The sequence below is a fragment of the Colletotrichum graminicola genome, assembly GCF_000149035.1.
Source record: "Colletotrichum graminicola M1.001 genomic scaffold supercont1.27, whole genome shotgun sequence".
Taxonomy (NCBI): Eukaryota; Fungi; Ascomycota; class Sordariomycetes; order Glomerellales; family Glomerellaceae; genus Colletotrichum; species Colletotrichum graminicola.
In genome coordinates, this window is record NW_007361031.1 from 298,304 (window position 1) to 315,963 (window position 17,660).

The 17,660-nt window shown below is 52.9% G+C and overlaps 5 protein-coding genes and 1 non-coding gene across 6 annotated transcripts; 3 read left to right on the forward strand and 3 right to left on the reverse strand.

Annotated features, from left to right (window-relative positions):
- Nucleotides 1-2,187: 2,187 nt before the first annotated feature.
- GLRG_06718 (uncharacterized protein) lies at nucleotides 2,188-3,732 on the forward strand (the record flags this gene model as incomplete). The annotated part of the gene is made up of 5 exons (XM_008097572.1): nucleotides 2,188-2,351; nucleotides 2,441-2,460; nucleotides 2,513-2,595; nucleotides 2,730-3,205; nucleotides 3,288-3,732. The coding sequence occupies 5 exons, from the start codon at nucleotides 2,188-2,190 to the stop codon at nucleotides 3,730-3,732; spliced, it is 1,188 nt and encodes a 395-aa protein (XP_008095763.1).
- A 2,367-nt stretch (nucleotides 3,733-6,099) lies between these two features.
- GLRG_06719 (eukaryotic translation initiation factor eIF2A) lies at nucleotides 6,100-8,257 on the forward strand (the record flags this gene model as incomplete). The annotated part of the gene is made up of 2 exons (XM_008097573.1): nucleotides 6,100-6,687; nucleotides 6,749-8,257. The coding sequence occupies 2 exons, from the start codon at nucleotides 6,100-6,102 to the stop codon at nucleotides 8,255-8,257; spliced, it is 2,097 nt and encodes a 698-aa protein (XP_008095764.1).
- Nucleotides 8,258-9,374: 1,117 nt separating this feature from the next.
- GLRG_06720 (uncharacterized protein) lies at nucleotides 9,375-10,190 on the reverse strand (the record flags this gene model as incomplete). Its single annotated transcript, XM_008097574.1, has 1 exon — nucleotides 9,375-10,190. One exon carries the CDS (start codon nucleotides 10,188-10,190, stop codon nucleotides 9,375-9,377), a length of 816 nt encoding a protein of 271 aa, XP_008095765.1.
- A 564-nt stretch (nucleotides 10,191-10,754) lies between these two features.
- GLRG_06721 (uncharacterized protein) lies at nucleotides 10,755-11,672 on the reverse strand (the record flags this gene model as incomplete). The annotated part of the gene is made up of 1 exon (XM_008097575.1): nucleotides 10,755-11,672. The coding sequence occupies one exon, from the start codon at nucleotides 11,670-11,672 to the stop codon at nucleotides 10,755-10,757; it is 918 nt and encodes a 305-aa protein (XP_008095766.1).
- Nucleotides 11,673-13,706: 2,034 nt separating this feature from the next.
- GLRG_12522 lies at nucleotides 13,707-13,822 on the forward strand. Its single transcript, XR_001139456.1, has one exon. It is a non-coding gene; the product is annotated as a 5S ribosomal RNA (ribosomal RNA).
- A 926-nt stretch (nucleotides 13,823-14,748) lies between these two features.
- GLRG_06722 (fic/DOC family protein) lies at nucleotides 14,749-15,722 on the reverse strand (the record flags this gene model as incomplete). Its single annotated transcript, XM_008097576.1, has 2 exons — nucleotides 14,749-15,597; nucleotides 15,699-15,722. 2 exons carry the CDS (start codon nucleotides 15,720-15,722, stop codon nucleotides 14,749-14,751), a joined length of 873 nt encoding a protein of 290 aa, XP_008095767.1.
- Between the last annotated feature and the right edge of the window lie 1,938 nt (nucleotides 15,723-17,660).

Below are 17,660 nucleotides of genomic sequence, written 5' to 3' on the forward strand. Positions count from 1 at the left end.
CCATCTATGCCGTTTCTACCCCGTACTACCCATAAAAGCGGACAGGCGAGAGGGGTTCTCGCTCTCACAACAACACAACTCCCCCGCCCTTTACCCTCTTTCTGGGATCACGCAATCCCTCCTGGGCCGGGGCCGGGCCCTCGACAACGCAAAGAGAACTCCCGGGGGCGGCTCCGGGTCACGTTATCTGGGCCGACCGGACGTGCTCGAGCGCGGCCAATGCCTCTTTTGGGGCCCAAACCGAGCCCGTCGTGCTGCTTCTCGCGGAAATCCTCAGAGGTGAGGAAGTTTACGGAAGCTTGTATGGTTTCTATACCAATGGCATACGCACGCTGTCTGGAGGAGGGCATATCTGCAAGCTTGAACTTGGTCCTCCAACAGCCGACCCAACCCAACAGCCATCAGACTCGGAAAGAAACGAGAGCGAGAAAGAGCGAGAAGGACGCTAGGCCATGTCGGCTGCAAGTATGATTGCTGATATGTATACCCAAGGTAGTCTTAGGAATCAAGACCCCGTGAGCTTCCGGCGCTACTGTAACAGCCTTTAACCTGACCGAAACGCCAAGTCCTGACTCTGGTTACTTTCCTGTCCTGTTGGGGAAATTCAATAGGACAGCGGCCCCCTCCCCAAAACTGCCCGTGGGCGTGCACTGGGCGAAATACGCCGGGCTGTTTTCTTTTTTTCTTCTTCTTTTCTTCCTTCTTCTGCTTCTTCTGCTGCTTTTTCACGCGCCAGTACGGGCATCCCGGCTCGGTCGCAGGGTCTCCGCCGTCCCGATACTCACCCCACCCGTACCGGCCTCCACAAGCCCATCCCGCCAAACAGGCAGCGGACCTTAACTAGGAAAAAAAACCATATTATCTACCAATCCCCTTGCTACCTGGTAAAACCTTGGGCCCTGTCGGCCTGATTTTGATCTGACACCACTGGGACGGCCGCAACGAGCAGACTTGGACCTTTAAAAGGGCCTCTAGGAGAAACGCGAGGACGGCGCCCGATTGTGCCGTCTCGAACCACCCTGGATCGGGTCGTTACGCGACGGAGACTTTGTCCCGGTTGCACGTCGTGCCGCCACACCTTCGGTCAAGAACTGTCGAAATGAATATGGGATGGTGGGTGGACGGAATGGGCAGTCAAACCTTTAGCCAATGACTTGACACGGCGACGAGTCTGAGAGGGAGAGAGAGAGGGCGGTATTAATACATATGCCAAGCCTCCAAGGCGGGTTGTTTAAGTGTATAAACGATAAGGCGTTGCGCGCGAAGAGGGGGGGGGGTCGCGTGTTTCGCAATAGCTTCCCCTCTCCGACTGCTCCATATCGCTTTGCTGCTCTTAGGCCGAACCGAGCCGGCGGCAGTCGCCGTAGGTAGTCTTTACTGCACCGTCTTGGCATTGTGTCGAACCAAGCTGCTGGGCTCGCTCCGATGCGGTCGGCTCGGCTGCCAGTTTATAGAAATGGCTCGGGCGTTTAAGAGTTTCATAGAGCTTAGTGGACCTTCCCTTCTCCTCTACTCGGTCAAACCTACTACGCAATAGCTCTGTCCATCAGCCAATAATCAGCCGGGTTGCCAGTAGCCAACTGGTTAATACCTCTGACGATGCCCGCCTGTACTACGGGCCAAGTGCTTCCTGGACATTCCTGACCGGCACCAGGCCCATCCGTAGATAGGGTTTGTGATTGTTCCAGGACCTTTCTACGTTGACTCGGGGAGCACACCCACCCGTGTGAACTATGAGACGAGTCGATTCCATGTATGTTCAGGGTAATCCAACCACACCACCCAATGCCATTTCCAGACAGTATCTAGGATGCCCTCATTGGGTTCAGACCCCTCCTCGACCGAACAGAGGTCGAGCTCTGGACCCTTTCCGTGGAGCTTACTCGTGTTTCTCGCATATTACTTCTTGTCTGTACCATCAACAACGTGTCGAAACCTAACGCTGGCCGGTATAACCATGCCAAAAATATATTCATCCCTCTTGGCACGTGGCGACGAGGAGGACGGTCCTCCGTTGTCCTTCTTTATCCCCCCGGATCCCGCGGCCAGATTGTGAGTGAGCATCGTTCGTCCTCTGTTTCTTGTATTACCCGACGATGTGTAACATCGCTGCTTGAACCGCCACCATCCCCAAGAACACATCGATGTGTACCGCCAGCTCTTCGTCATGGGCCGGTTTACGCAGTGATGACCAACTCCACAGGTCCGATCGGTGCGGCCCCGCCGCCTCCCGGGGTGACGCCCGACTTCGATAATCCGCGAGACGTCGGGCACACTTCCCACATTGTGTTCACGAGCTTTATTCAGGCCATCGTGGTACTCTTCTTCGCCTTACGCATCTATGTGAAGTGGTCGGTGAAGGGAAAATTTCGATTGGAAGATTGTAGGTTCTGGCGTGCACGTTCTGCCCTGATATCGTTAGGACTGACATGAGTAATAGGGAGTTGTCTGATTGGATGGGTAAGCTCCAATGCTGGCATCTGAATTTTATATCGGCTTCTGACCTGTCCAGATCTTCACCGTCATCATGAATTCGACCGTTCTTATGAGTGCGTGTCCAGTACGGAGGGTGCAGAGTGGATGGCCATTAACGGCGTAAACAGAGATCCGTTACGGTTTAGGATACCATATATGGGAGCTCACCAAGACTGAATTCGAGCACCTTCAGAAGGTATCTTGACCCCGGGAAGCCGCCAAAAGACGTTTTCTACTGACACGACCAACTGCAGTGGATGTATATCGGCTCCTTGTTGTATTCGCCGGCAGCGTTCTTCACCAAGATCTCTATCCTTCTCCTCACCGTGCGCGTCTTCTCCGTCGATGCGGCTGCCGCCAGAATACTGCACCTTCTCCCGTTCTTCTTCCTGATTTGCTACATCCCGGCAGAAATCGCAAAAGCTTGCGTATGCATTCCTGTGCAGTCGTTTTGGGACCAGTCAATGACCGACTTCAAATGCATCGATCAGACAAAACTGTTCCTGTACGATAGCTCGTTATCGGCATTCTCCGACCTCATCATCCTGATCGTTCCCATGGTTCTGGCGTCAAGGCTGAGAGTTTCAACCCTCAAGAAGATCAAGATTGTGGGCCTTCTGGGCACCGGCGGCGTGGCTGTTGCGGTGACGATCTACAGGTTATACCTGGTGAACAAATACGATAACACGAAGGATCCAACCATGGACTTTGTGCCTCTCGACTGGACAGTGTAAGTAAGCCTCTGGGCTCTGCGTTGCGAGCTACCGCCTGCCAGCCTGCTAACGTTGACTGACCGCAATATAATACATCAGGGCCGGAGAGCTCGGCATTGGTATAGTTTGCGCTTGCTTTCCCTCGGTAAATCATGTTCTGGAAGAGCGTGCCGCCAGAACAGCTTTGGAGTCCAAGGAGCCTCAGGGACTGTCGCGATGGTGGAGGGAAACATCGAAAAGGTGTTCCGATGCCTTGTCATCTTGGGGTCAAGCACATGGGTACAGGATGCCGGCTTTTAGGAGAACCGAAGAGGAGCAAAAATGCGACTCGGTCGGCGGTGTATCAGCCTTGCCCGAGTCAGAGAATGGCGAGCCCAAGAAATTGGATTACGACGTCGAGCTGGCAGCGGTGTCGGCATCGCACCTCGACCCTCACCCGGGGGAGCTGGTGGACTCAGGAGTGGGAGGCTACGGTCAGAACTGTCTGACTCCACTGCCTATTATCAGGCGAAGCAGTCCTTTCAAGATCAATTGCCGGCCATGAGACTATTCCTATACTTTGTGTTGGTACAAGAGCATAGTAGCTCACATGGGTTCCAGTCGAACCGGTTTTGCCGGCCTAGCCTATCAAGAAGTACGACACGACCACCTAGAGCCTCCTGTTGAAGGACCAGAGCTATCCTAGCAATGGCGCTCTTGACGGAAGGCCCCGGCTTGATTGCCAATTCCAGATGTATCCAATACCTGGCGTCGTCTTGTTGGCAGCATCGGGCGAGGCTGGTCAAAACGAGGCACGTCAGCGGGGGAGGTTGAAAAATACCATCTTGGATGCTACTAATCAGCATGGTAGCGTGTAACAGAGCTGGATAATCTGCCGTCCGCGATAGGAACGAAGCTGCAGCTATGGATGTTCTGGCGTTGCCGTTCTGTTCATCGGAGATAAGCAATCGTGGCAACGTATAGCAGTAGCTGGGATGGAACGAGCCGCCACATGGGAGGGATCTCCACAGCCGAAGCATTGAGGAGAGGGGAGAAGCAAGAACGGCAGGGCGCAATTTCCGTCGTCCTCATGCCGAAGCTTGAAACAAAGGGTCGGAAATCAGCTGGTCCACGCGGCTCGGATCCGGATTGACAGCTTGTCATTGTCGAGCTTGGAAGACTTGGCTGATTGAGGATGGATTGGTGCAGGAACTGTGTATTATAGTCTTAAGAAAGGCAGATATACTGCATCGAGGCTCTAGCGTCGGCGGGATATGTGTGAGAAAGAAGCAATGGAGAGTGACAAGACGAAAGGAACAGGTCAGGAACGATGTTGGTATAGATCGATAGGAGTCCAGTCCTCATTTGTTGCGTTGCGGAACTTTTGAAATTTGTCGTCGTGGCCGTGGTGACGGGAAACAACAAGCAAGGAGGTGACGACACGGACGACTAACTGACACCAATGGAGGCTATGCAGAAGCCATGAGTAAGACACGCACGCTTTCCTGACGATGCAGAATTGATACGGCAACGGGACAGCAATTGGAGGTCTCAGTCTCACCTGCAAGGCGAGTGGTCCGCTGTGCGGGTGCAGTGCCCAGGGGGGCGCCTGCCTGTCTTTGCCGGCGCCATAAGCGGATGGAAAATATATGATTGGGTGCATTATGGGATAGACGGACACAAACACAGCTGACTAAGGAAGGCGAGACGCCTTGCATTAAGTTACCTACCTAGGTAGACGTATATTATCATTATTTGCTCCGTTGAAACGTCTTGTACGAGGAAACACAACGGTTCAATTCTCCATGCTCCCCTAATATTCCAGGTGTAGCGGCGATTCGCTTCTGCATCAACATTGCACAGAACTCTGAGAAATCGCGAGGTGAGGTGCGCGGGTTCATCAGCATATTACATAAGCAAGTCACATTCTCCCTGAGTAAGTTAGCCCGAGGCACGTACTTGGTGCGCTGTGCCCAAGGCCGTAAAGCAAAGGGACCTGAATCTCAACGCTGCTTCAAGGCTCCAAGTGCCCTGTATTAGAGTGAGGCGTGAGCTCGGGCAGGGGGGAAAAACATTTGGCCAGGTTGTGCCAGTCACAGCCAAGGCGAACCGAACCTGGAGCGCAGAGGCGACGTCTGACTGGACTGACTGGCTGGCAGAAGCCAGACAAGAGTGGAAAAAAAATATTCACAAAATCCCACTTCCCTTCTCTTCCCTTCCCCTTCTCTCCTCCAGCCCACACAACAACACGCACCGTTGCACGTCAACCCCCCCTCCCCTTCAGGGTGCCTCTCCTCCCATTCTCTTTCTCTCCTCCTCGCGTTCTTCCCTAGTTTTCTTCCTTGGGTCTCCCCCTATAGCCCAACGGCTCAGCTTCCCTCGAACTGTCGTCGTTCCCCTCGTCCGTCGTCCTTGTTGACTGTACGTGTGTCTGTCCGCATCTCGATTTCGAACCCCATCTCTGAAATTAAGATTGCCCCGTCAGCTGTCGACCACCCATTTACACGTCATCCGTCCGCCGACAAGCTTCAAAGCCGACCCGACCGACGCTCAACCTTGCACCGCCGTATATTCTACAGTATTGCACCCGACGTCAGAACATCAATCAATCAAATACCTCTTGTTCCCTTCGACCGACGACGCCGAAGCAGATCAACAAACAAGGCTTTCTTTGCTGTAACAATAAAGACTTTGCCCGGAATCACCCTCTCCCGTGGATATTCCCACGTCTTTTGCTCGCCTTAACGCAGCGGCGTTGCATCAAGCACCGAGCCGTTCCAATCTGCTGTCCGTCCTGCCTCGACGACGACGACAACTACCTCAGATTTCTGATCCCATTGAAGAAGAACCATCAATCTTACCCCAAGAACGTCATCCTTCCCCACCGGCACACCTGCTCTCGATACGATACACACTGTGACTTTGACTAGTCATGGCGTCCTCACAATTGCAGTTTGCCTACCGAACCCAGAAGGGCATCGGCCTGTTTGATGCTGCCCCGACCTACCAGCCTCTCGCTGGGTTCGCCAAGCCCGAAGGGAACCTCCGGTGTTGTGCATACTCGCCCTGTGGCCGCTACTTTGCCTGGGCGAGCCCCGAAGTTGTTACGGTTGTCGACGCATCCAACGGCCAGCAGGTTCTTGCCCTCCCCATCCTCAATGTTTATGAGCTCGGCTTCTCACCCCTCGGCACCTTCATCGTCACCTGGGAGCGCCCTGGTAAGGACGAGAACGGAGATGCGACCAAGAACCTGAAGGTTTGGCGCACCGTCGAGGAGGGTCTTGCCGGCGCCGACAAGCTGCCCCTGGGCAAGTACGTCCAGAAGTCTCAGGGAGGCTGGAACCTTCAGTACACGGCTGATGAGAAGTTCTGTGCCCGCCAAGTCACCAACGAAGTCCAGTTCTACGAGAGTCACGACCTGGGCACCGTCTGGAACAAGCTGAGAGTCGAGGGCGTTGCCGACTTTGCCCTGGCACCCGGCCGCTCTCATTCTGTCGCAGTCTTCATCCCCGAACGCAAGGTTGGTGACGAGAACACCGCCGCCGGATCCTGAAATTCACTTGCTAACATTTACATGTCAGGGACAACCCGCCGCTGTCAAGGTCTACAACGTGCCTCAGTTCACATCGCCCATTTCTCAAAAGACTTTTTTTAAGGGCGACAAGGTCCAGCTCAAGTGGAACAAACTGGGTACCAGTATCCTCGTGCTGGCCCAGACCGACGTCGACAAGTCCAACAAGAGCTACTACGGCGAGACCACGCTCTACCTGTTGAGCGTCAACGGCTCTTTCGACGCCCGTGTGAGTCTCGACAAGGAGGGTCCCATTCACGATGTGACCTGGTCTCCGAACTCCAAAGAGTTTGGCGTCGTCTACGGATACATGCCTGCCAAGACCACCATCTTCAACCACCGAGCCGTCGCGACGCACTCGTTCCCCTTGGGCCCTCGCAACACCATCATCTTCTCGCCCACTGGGCGTTTTGCCCTTGTTGCTGGCTTCGGTAATCTAGCAGGCCAGATCGACGTGTACGACCTCGAGAAGGACTTCCGTAAGCTGCATACCATTGAGAGTGGCAATCCCAGTGTCTGCACGTGGAGCCCCGATAGTCGTTATATCATAACGGCCACCACCTCTCCGCGTCTCCGTGTCGATAACGGCATCAAGATCTGGCACGTCAGCGGCCCCCTCATGTACAATGAGGACATGGTTGAGCTGTACCACGTTGTTTGGAGGCCCCAGGATACCGACAAGGTTGCGGGCGGAGATCCCCTGAACCCGGTTCCCGCCCCGCACGCCTCTGCGGCTACCTACCTCGGCACTGTCAAGACTCCCAGCAAGCCCGCGGGAGCTTACCGTCCTCCGGGCGCCCGTGGTCTCGCCACTCCGCTTCATTTCAAGCGAGAAGACGAGGGCGGTGCGGCTCACATCAGCATGAACAACGGCTCTGCGGCCATCGGACCTAACGGTTTCGGACGCCCCCGTCGTGGCGTGCCTGGCGCTGAGTTCGCCGGCGTTCCCGGTGCCACCCCCAAGGTTCCCGGAGCCGACCCCGCCGCCGATGGCGATGAGAATTTGTCAAAGGCGGCGTTGAAGAACAAGAAGAAGCGGAACAACAAGAAGAAGGACGGCGACGCGAACCCCGAAGGCCAGAACGGCGGCGGTGCCTCGCTTGCCCCGCCTCGCGATTTCGGCCCGGGAGCCGGCCACGAAGGTCGCAGCCCTGAGCGCCGTGGCGGTGCCGGAGGTAACAACAGACTCCGCAGCCGCTCTCGTAACCCCGGTGCCGGTCAGCATCGTAACAGGAGCAACACCCATCGGGGCCAGAACGGCGCGCCCCAGGTGCCTAATGTCCAAGTCCCCAATGCGCAAGCGCAGCAGGCCGCCCCCGTGGCTGATGCCGGCGGCGACGCCTCACAAAACCCGAATGCGAAGAAGATTCGCAGCCTGCAGAAGAAGGTGCGAGCTATCGAAGACCTCGAGATGAGACTGGCCGGAGGCGAGAAGCTCGAGGATACTCAAATGAAGAAGATTGGCACCAAGTCTTCTGTGCTCAAGGAGCTGGAGGTTCTTGAGAGGGAGGGACACTAATTGTTGAACTCTACCCACCAGCAAAGACAGGGACAAGATGGAGATGCCCTTGTAGGAACATGCTGGGACGTCGACCGAAGCAAAACCTACCAGGTTAACCGCCGGGTAAGGTGGCTTCCCCGAATCCCTAAGAGTTGGACGAGCTGGGTCTGGATTACGGTTGTAAAGGATTAGGAAAATGGGAAATGGAAACTGCGAGACGCACTGCGTCTATCATCAAGAAGCAGCCCCCCTTTATAAGTGCCATTTGTCAATGTTGTGCTGCGTGCTTAGCAACCAACTCTGGGGGCTTGATATTGTTGAGTGCGTTGCTTTATTGTTGAAGACACGCAACTCAAATCTCGAGAGGTAAACAACGCCATGACTGGATGCGGAACGTTCTCATTCCCTTCGTCAATGGTTCCATAGGTCTCGACTTTGGGGTTGACCTGGGGTATCCGGGGGGGGTTTCCTTGCCAAGAAGCTGCCCCGCCACTTCTCCCAGCCCCATCCCGGAAGGACCCGTATCCGTACTCTGACGCTCAAGGTGAAGTGAAGACAGAGGACCTGGGGTCGTTTGCAGATGTCCTCGGGGGTACCTAAGCCAGAGAAGACGCGTAATAAATAAAAAACGGGGGAGGGGGTCCGCAAGGCAAACGCCGACTCAGGCGGCAGGGGTCGGGGAGGGGGCGCGCGGCGGGTGTGGGGCTTTTCGGCTGACTGTCGGGGCGAGAACTGGGGGGTTTCCTAGACACTTCATTTGCCCGCCAAGCATACCTCCCCACCAGATTGATTCTGTCTGCGTCGGTATGCTTTTCGATTGATGCCCATGGTTGAGATGCCTTCCATCCTTCTCCCAGGGCGCCCGTCCCAGACCTCAAGCTGTTCTGGCAAGGACGTGTCATGGGCCCTGCTGTCCTCGCCATCAGATGCTTTGCTTCTCGAGGAAGCCGATGCGGGATCGGTGGTCAGACGGGTTTTCGGGGGCTCATGTTGAACCCAACGAGCAGCACTGAGTATATACCACGAGTCGGTTTATCGACGTAAGCGTTTACCAGTACCAATCATATCTAGGCGACGATGGTCTCCATCCTAAAGTAATAATTGAAACTGTTCATCATCATCGCCACCATCATCATCACACCGCACAACGTTGTCGCTTGGCACAGTCCCGTCCAGCCTCCGTCCTCCCATGTTCCTCGCGCTGCCCCTTCAGAATAGGCGAGGTAAGGTTCTGCCGCCGCAACAGCACGACGTCGTACTCCCTGAGCCGCTTGGCGGGGCCATTATCCATCCGGCACTTCTGCAGCCTCACGCCCAGGACGCTCCGGATCTTGCGGACCGTCTGGTACTCGGCCAGCTCGTTGCTCGTCAGGGCCGCCTGGCCCCCGAGGAGGTTCCTCCGCGCCCGCTTCACCCTCAGGTAGAACTTGATGAGGGGCAGCGCGGCGTCCAGGTTCTTCACGATCCAGCACACGTTCTCCTTGGTGGCGCCCTGGGTCCCAAAGACCTCGTCGACGCACGAGGCCATGTCCTCGTACCGCGCGGCCGTCTTGCTGTTCTGCTTCTCCAGCGGCTTGACGTTTCTCAGCACGTCGAACGGCTCGGGCGTGTGTATCCGGCGGCCGTTCCCCTCGAACCAGGTGAACTGCTGCAGCTCCCTTACGTCTGCATCCGCCTTGGCGATGGCGAAAGGGTCCCTTTGGGGGTTGGGCGTCGCCGCGAAAGCCGTCCAGACGGCCAGGCTGGATTTGCGGGAAACGACGCCCACCAGAGCGCCAATCTTTCCGGCGAGCGTCTCGAGGTCATCTGAGTCGTTGGGTAGCGAAATGACATCAGCGCGGCACGGCGGAGTATCGTCAAAGTCAATGAAGGACGTAGGCTCGTCACAGCCCGGCTTCGCCTCAGCCATAACCTCAGCCCCAGGCAAGGATCTCTTACGGCTGATCGTCATGGTGGTTCCGGTTACATGGGTCGAACTCGCAAGCGGGCTTCGGCTGTGGGAAGATATATAGGGACGATAAAGTGAACTATAAAAAGAAGGCGGGCAGGAAAACATATCATTCGTGGGCTCCCTCCCCCCTTCCTCGGGCGCATGCGATGTGTTTATCTAATTGGAGGAGACGGAGCCAAAGTGCGAGGCTAAGCAAACATGAATAGGCCAACGAGGGCCTTGGCACCAACAGAATGATGCGATGAAACGGCCCGAAAACGAAGTGTGAGCATTTTCGTTGGTTCCCCTTAGCAAAAGGTTAAAGGCTAACTGGCTATTAGAGTTGTCAAAGCCGTCATCTTTTCTAGGGGTGACTAACGGCTGTGCAATGCGAGCTGAACCTTAATTTCCGCGCCGTAGACGCGTTCGAATTACGAATTAAGAAACTTGTCGCGATGGCAATCGAACAAGGCCCTCGGTGGGACGGTGCTTATAGTCTCCGCAACTCCCCTCTCCAAAAGCTCATTGTGAGTCCTCGCTATTAGTCCCACCCCCGCCGTCAAGATGGATTTGGAGGTCTCTTCGTCAAGGTTGAATAGCGTCGTTCAGTCTCTTGACCGCGCTGCCGAGCTTGCCCAACTTGTTCTCGAGTTCGTTGAGTTGACAACTCGTCTCCCTCCGCTTCTTGGTCGAAAATGCGACGCAGGACTTCGCAACAGAATCCACCGCCTTTTGCAGGGCTGCCAGGCATTCATGTTCATGGGCTGGTGCCTCGGCTGGTTCGATTGATGCCATGGTCTGAACGAGAGTCAGAGTGAGGGGCGACGGATCGGCCACGACAATATCGGCCGGCGGGCTCTCAGGCCTCACAAACCGGCATCGGCGGCCTCGACGACGACCATAGTATCCTCTCGCTTCAAAGGGACCTTCATTCTCCGTCCCAGAGTCGACTAGAATAATGGGACTGGACCCGCCACTTCGAGTTGGCGTTATCAGGGCGGCAACGGCTCGCTTGGGCGTCGAAGCTGTCGGCTTCGCGTTGGACCGGCGAAACCCAAAGACATCGTCTTCGGAGCCCTCACTCTCATGGATGAAGTGTTTCCTGGCCTTCTTTGGCGACTCGATCCGTCTGGGTGCTTCGACTCTTCTCTTCGTTTCTCGACTGTGGGCCGTGAAGATGGCATCGGCCGCTCCTTCACTGGACTCCCCCTCCCCACCCTCTGCGGCGAAACTCTGCGGGAGATTGAGGCCATCTTCCGTATTCTCACCGACATCTTCGTCTGCCTCTTCGCCGGATACATCATCGTCGTCTCCGCCGTTCTTAATGACTTTTGTGTATAAAAGCGCAGCGTCTTTGCGCCAAGTCTTGAGGATATCGCTCGCTGTCGATGGATTTCTTTTCCAAGCCGTCACTTGTACCAAGGGGTATTTGTTTTTGAGAAAGTGAGTCATCGCCATGTTGGCGTTGTCACCGTTCCACCAGAACGAGTGTGCGGCGGGCATCAAATGAGCGACGTAGCATTCAGAGAGCAGTTGCTGATCAGCATCATCGAGCAGTTGGCTTGCAACATCAGGATATTGGGAGTTCCATTCATCGATAGTGTGGGTCAGGGCAAGGAAAGCTAGTTGATCTTCTAGAGAAGTATGATGGCCTTTGTGGGGGCGGCGAGGTACCATACTGAATATTGTCAACTACATACACATATAGAGCGTTCTGGCTCCTAGTAAAAAGACTTACGTTTTGGTCGAGGTTGAGTCCAAGGGTGAAGAGTTGTCGCTTGTTCCCAAGAAAGAGTGATAAAGAGGCCGTAGTCAGGGGGGTAAGGAGGAACAGAGAGGGAGTCATGCGTAGCAGCGAATTCGATATCGAGACCGGACTCCTTTCTGTTTGTGTGGCCGATATTGAAATATGACGGTTGTGGTTTAGGGCATCAACGCGCTCAAGAAGGCTGGCTGCAGCTGGGATCCATCTAGCAGAGGAAAGGAGTGGAAATAGAAATGTCAAAACGAACAAGCTATTATAAGAAATTAAGGTGAGAAGAAAAGTCAGATATATGCCCTGATCCAAAACTCAAAGGTGACACTGGGAAGGGGCGTGAAGTACGTTCCTGGTTCTTTCCATCTTAAGAAATACCCTCAGCTGTGATGCCGTTAACCGAGACGTAGGCTAGTTGTAAACTCTGAGAACGGTCCCTGCGAACTTCAATTTTGATATTTCGTGATTCAACCGATAAGGTCTGTCTTCTTTTCAATGAGATACATAGTCCTGATAACCCAGTACCTCATCTATTTAACAAATGCATCTCTTTGTTAATTTCAAAACAGCAAAAGAAAGATCAGTCCTAACTAAACCTTGTATTACTCTGACATGAGCCTCATGATCTGCTGAATGTTTGATCGGAATATGTATAGCTTAGACTTTTGCGAATCACCAGTGCGAAGTCGCCCAAAGTGTCTGGCAGAGCTCATCAACCCAATGTTATTTATACCTCAGGGTCTTTGCCGGCGTATCCATCGTCCCCTGCCGCACGGCATCTTTTGAAATTAGGCTCACCGGCTGGTGTTAGCTGCTTCTGTCTCTCTCTTCAAGGGATGAAAACCCCATTTACAAATGCCTTTGTACAAAATCTGGACTTTGCATTTGTTTTCTCCATGCAGGCCTTCGTAAGCTTGGACGCTTCCAAAGGAGCCAGGGCTTTCTTTCGTGAAGTCATCGGAGGATGGCAATGATTCGGCCGAGTCAATCGGATAGAGATTCGGGAGTCCAACTGTGGCGCAGGCATCACAGCGCCTCTACTGTATCTAACAAAGATGAACCTTATTTTGTGGCCATTGTGCATCCTGGGGGGACTCGTACACCGAAAAGATGAAGAAATCCGGCGCAACTGGGCCTTCACCTTGGTATGCATAGAGAGGCTTTGCCAAGAACTGGACGGTGGTCCCAGACCCCCACTGGCTTGTTCCTGATGTCGCCTGGATCTCGCTGCCGCGTAGATACCCAGCCACATCATGCAAAAGAATATGAATCCGGCATCCAGGATGAGCTTGGGGCCCGTCAAGAAACCATTGTGTACAAGGCGCTCTCTTTGTTCGGGGCCAAGCAGGGTAAACGACCCATGATACATCATTGCGGTGGTGTTTTCAGAAAGTCTGGACAGGACCGGGCCATGTCATGCTTCTCAACAAGGCGCACCGCATCTTTCCATCCTTCCTCTGGGCCGCCTCGTTCTTTGACAAATACTTCATCGAGAAGACAGGGACATTGGAGGTCATGACTGCGCGGCCTATAGTATCTTATGACCATGCGAAAAGGTGTAAACCAAAGATACAAGACAGCGAAGGGGGGCTCTTTCTTGGACGACCGAACGAGCAAATCAGCAAAACAGCCAGAAGGTTCGGCAACGAGAGGCTATCCCAACATCTTCTACCACCGAGCCAGCCACACCCGGCACGTTGGAGAAGCTCATCTTGGATGTCAACGATCGCCGGAAAACACTGTAACTATATGATGAAGCACACAAGACTATGCTAACACATACGACCATACCCACTGGAGAACTCGGGATCCCGTCCGCTCTCCCATAGATAAGCTAGTGAGGGCCGGATTAGTAGTTGGGTCGGTGACGACCAGCGAATACCTGGTGTTGTATGTTTTGCTGAGCGTTTTGAAGACCTTGACGTCTCCATTGTTTGTAGTTATGTATATCATTAGGCGGTCGACAAGAAAAAAGGCCGCACTCACAAATTACGGTGGTTAATTCAAGTACCTATACGCTAAAATTAAGGTATATAGGTAGTATTAGGTCATCTATCTCCCTAACATATTGTAGATCCCTAAGGCACTGCTCACCTCAGGTTAACTTTACTGAGCGCGGCTTTTTCTTTTGCCGACCGATTGTCGCCTCAAAGTCAGACGAGAAATTTTTTTGACACGGCTGAATGCAAGATGGGTCTCCCAGCAAGCTTGAATATATACACCGTGGTGTTCACTAAATACATTGTACGGTAGCAGAGTCGGGGACCACAACATAATCTGAGAGGTATCGAGCAACATTGATGCAAAACGTCAACGTTACGGTGTACGAATTCAAGAGGCGGAAACCAGTGAAGACAGGAGAGTTGACCAGCAGCAAAAGTAAGGCAGGAGGAAGAGCCTAATACAATGTTCGAGTGACTACTGTCCTAAGTGCAAACATCGAAGTGCGACCTCCAGCACGGGTGACTAAAGATAATGAATTTGAGTGTTCACAGGTTGTTGCAAACACAATGTCGCTTTTCGCTTTCCAATCACACAATCACCCCATCCCCGGTTGAGGGTCCGAGCCAGAATGATTAGGCAAGTGCCACATTATGTGTCATGTTCAACGAAGTGGATATTATCGTGAGTTCATATCAAGCACCACGTTGCACGAGGCATTCCATACAAAATGCATCATAAGCAAATGAAATTTGACCTGCTACAGTAAACTTAATTCTATGGTCATTGGCAATCGACACCTCCCGCAGTTGTTCATTCAGCCCTTCCCCCCATAGTGATGGTCCAGATAACCAAACCTGTCAAGTCAGGCTCTATCTTCCATCAGTTGCGCTGCCGCCAGTAAAAGGTGTGTAGCTCGTCTAGCTGGGTCGAAAGGACTGTTATGACAAGCTCTCTGGGGTCGCCGTTGCACGCATCTTTGATCATGCGGAGATAGTCCTGTCGCTCGAGGTTTTGCATGACAACTGGCAAGTAGCCTTGGCGCACCATGTAGTCGTGCATCAGCATTCGGCTGACCCGGCCGTTTCCATCTGGAAAGGGATGAATGTGAACGAAGTACGCCGTCATTTGGCATGCGAGGATAAGAGGGTGGATTTCCTTGCTGTGATGCTGTGAATTGCGCCAGTTGAAAAATCGGTTGACACAAGCCGGGACTTCCGCAGGATACGGGAAGACTTCAAGGGGATTGCTTCTGACTGCAATGGGCAGTTTGCGATATCCTCCGAGAGGAACGCTCCCACCCCAGGCCATGGCGTAGATAGCCTCCGATTCTGTACCTTTGATAGTCATTGCCGCCAGTTGTCTCATTTCGGCTTCATCCATTCCAGCTGTGCCGAGTCGAGCAGCGGCTGATTCGGCGATCCATTGAGAAGCAACAATGTGATTTTTTAACTCGTTCACAACAGACTCGTCCCCCCCATCGGAGCGGAGCTGCGGAAGAGCAAGCTGAGCAAGGTCTTCAGCAGCAATGGAAGCAATATCGACGTGCGCGAAGAGTTTGCTCGTGAGAAGGTCGAACACAGCAATGGTGTCTCCAATCTTCAGGGGGTTGTCCTCAATCGATACAGATTGGTGTGCATATTCGGCCACCAAAGTCTTGGCAAGCTCGGGAATTCGGGGCTTCATAAGCTCCCGTAGTTCGTCGATCTCAGCCAGCATACCCTTGTAGTCCTGCAGTGAGCTTTGTTAGTACGAACGGTACATGTGGCACAGACAAATCCACAGTAATAGCCATGTAACATGGGTACCATATGCATCAATAATTTACGTACTTGCTGAAGAGACTTGTAGCCCATTCGCTGACTGTCATACGGCTGGAAATGATCTTCCCAGACCTTGCCAGATTTGGCGAGCTCATCGTACTCTAGAGAGCCCTTCTCGAGCTTGGAAAACGGCTCGTAAATTTTGCGAAGGAGCGCTTGTCGAGCACTCTTGGAATCCTTGGAGAGGGGGCGTTTACCGCCGACATCGTAAGCAACTCTTCTGAAGCGTAGAAGTCGCGTGTGACTGCCCAGGCCACATGCGCCTTTGAAAGCGCTGAGCATCTTGAATATTAAGCCTGATGATGGCCTGTCGGGTCGATGCTAGCGTTGAATTGTCTTGAAAGGCGACGCGTAAAGAGTTGGAGGGGGGGGGGGGGGGGGGGGGGGTTTGCAAGTTGCTTGCAAGTTGCTTGCCCAAACGGAGTTCAGTCAGTGGGGCATGGCAAGGGTGCTGCGTCCTGTCCCAATCCGAACCTTGTCTACTGGGTTTGTGCAAGCAAAAATAACCAAGCGTCACGTGCAAAGGTAGGGCTCGCAGTGATAAGGCATTAATTCAACCTGAGGTAATAAACCTCCGTACTAAATCTTTCCCCTTTTGCGTGCTTGCATACGGAGTAGAGCGCTCAGCCTGCCTACCCTTGGCGCTAATATAATAAAGGCTACACGCCTGCAAAACGCTACAGACCAAGCAGCTAATAGCTAAAGCATCAAACAAGTCAGTTTATAGGATTGAGAGAGCTAGGACTAAGGCAGCCACATCCAAAAGACTACGTAGTATATAATTAAACTAGATTAAAGGCAGTAAATAGTGTATATTAGTACGTTAAATAATAAATATTAGTGCTATAAGGCTTATAGGGGTTATAATAGTAAGTAGCTTTAAATAATAAATAATATAAGTAATTAAAAAGTAACGTCCTGCTTAGTTTTTTATTTTTAGTAATAAAATGTAGAATTATAATTACTATATATTAATTACGCCTTATCTCTTCTATGTTCTTTCTTTTCTTAAAATCAGGATAAGAGGTGGATAGTAAGGGGTGCACGTATCTTAGCACTATGTGTTATGGCAACGAGGTTTGAAACGGTGGAGCCAGAGGAATACCGTTTTTGGTAAGGACCTACCTACTTTATGCCGTAAGGTTGGGCTGCGAAGGGAGCTTTGCCTTCCAGTGATGGACATGTAAGTCGTCGAAAACAGGAAGTCAAGGCTCTCACAGCTAAGACTTCACGAGGGCCGGATTAGTAGTTGAGTCGGTGACGATCAGCGAATACCTGGTGTTGTATGTTTTTTGCTTTTTTGGGTACAGTCTCTGGTTGGCCACGAGCTGTACAAAAGAAAAAGGTGGGAGAGATCAGCAAAGAGCTTGCACCGGCAACCGCCGTTTGCCCTAAAGTTCCCGGCGTGCGGCGAAGTACTCTATGCACGTTCGGGACGTAATAGTGGATGTTGACTGCGAGGTTGATTGGCCGCGACCTTTATCCATTTCACCCATACTAGAGCTACAAATAAGAGCAAACGATGACTATATACACTTCCAGGCTGCAGGGATTATAGCTCACGACCATTGTTTACAAACAAATACCCACAACACTTACGGAACAGGTGTCTTTGGAAACATTGCACAGAGCACTCGAAAGACGAAAAGCTGTCGGCCTGGAAACTGCTCATTGAAGCCCATTCGAACAGCACCCCCCGGTTCACGGTTCAACCTCTTCGCCAAACAACATGCGTCATGAGGAAACAAGAACTGCCGATGGGAGTTTGTGTGAACCAACGGCTGCCACGTCCCAAGAGTACATGAGACCAGGACAAGCCACAGGGCGACATACATAGTAAGCACATTTTTTCCCCTGACCCCTTCCAGGTTTCAGGAGTGCTACTGAAACCGGTGGGGTTCTCTTAGGAGCATCAACTTCCATCCCATGCTGATGGGGTTTGGGGCGATACTCTAATTTTAAGTTCACGTC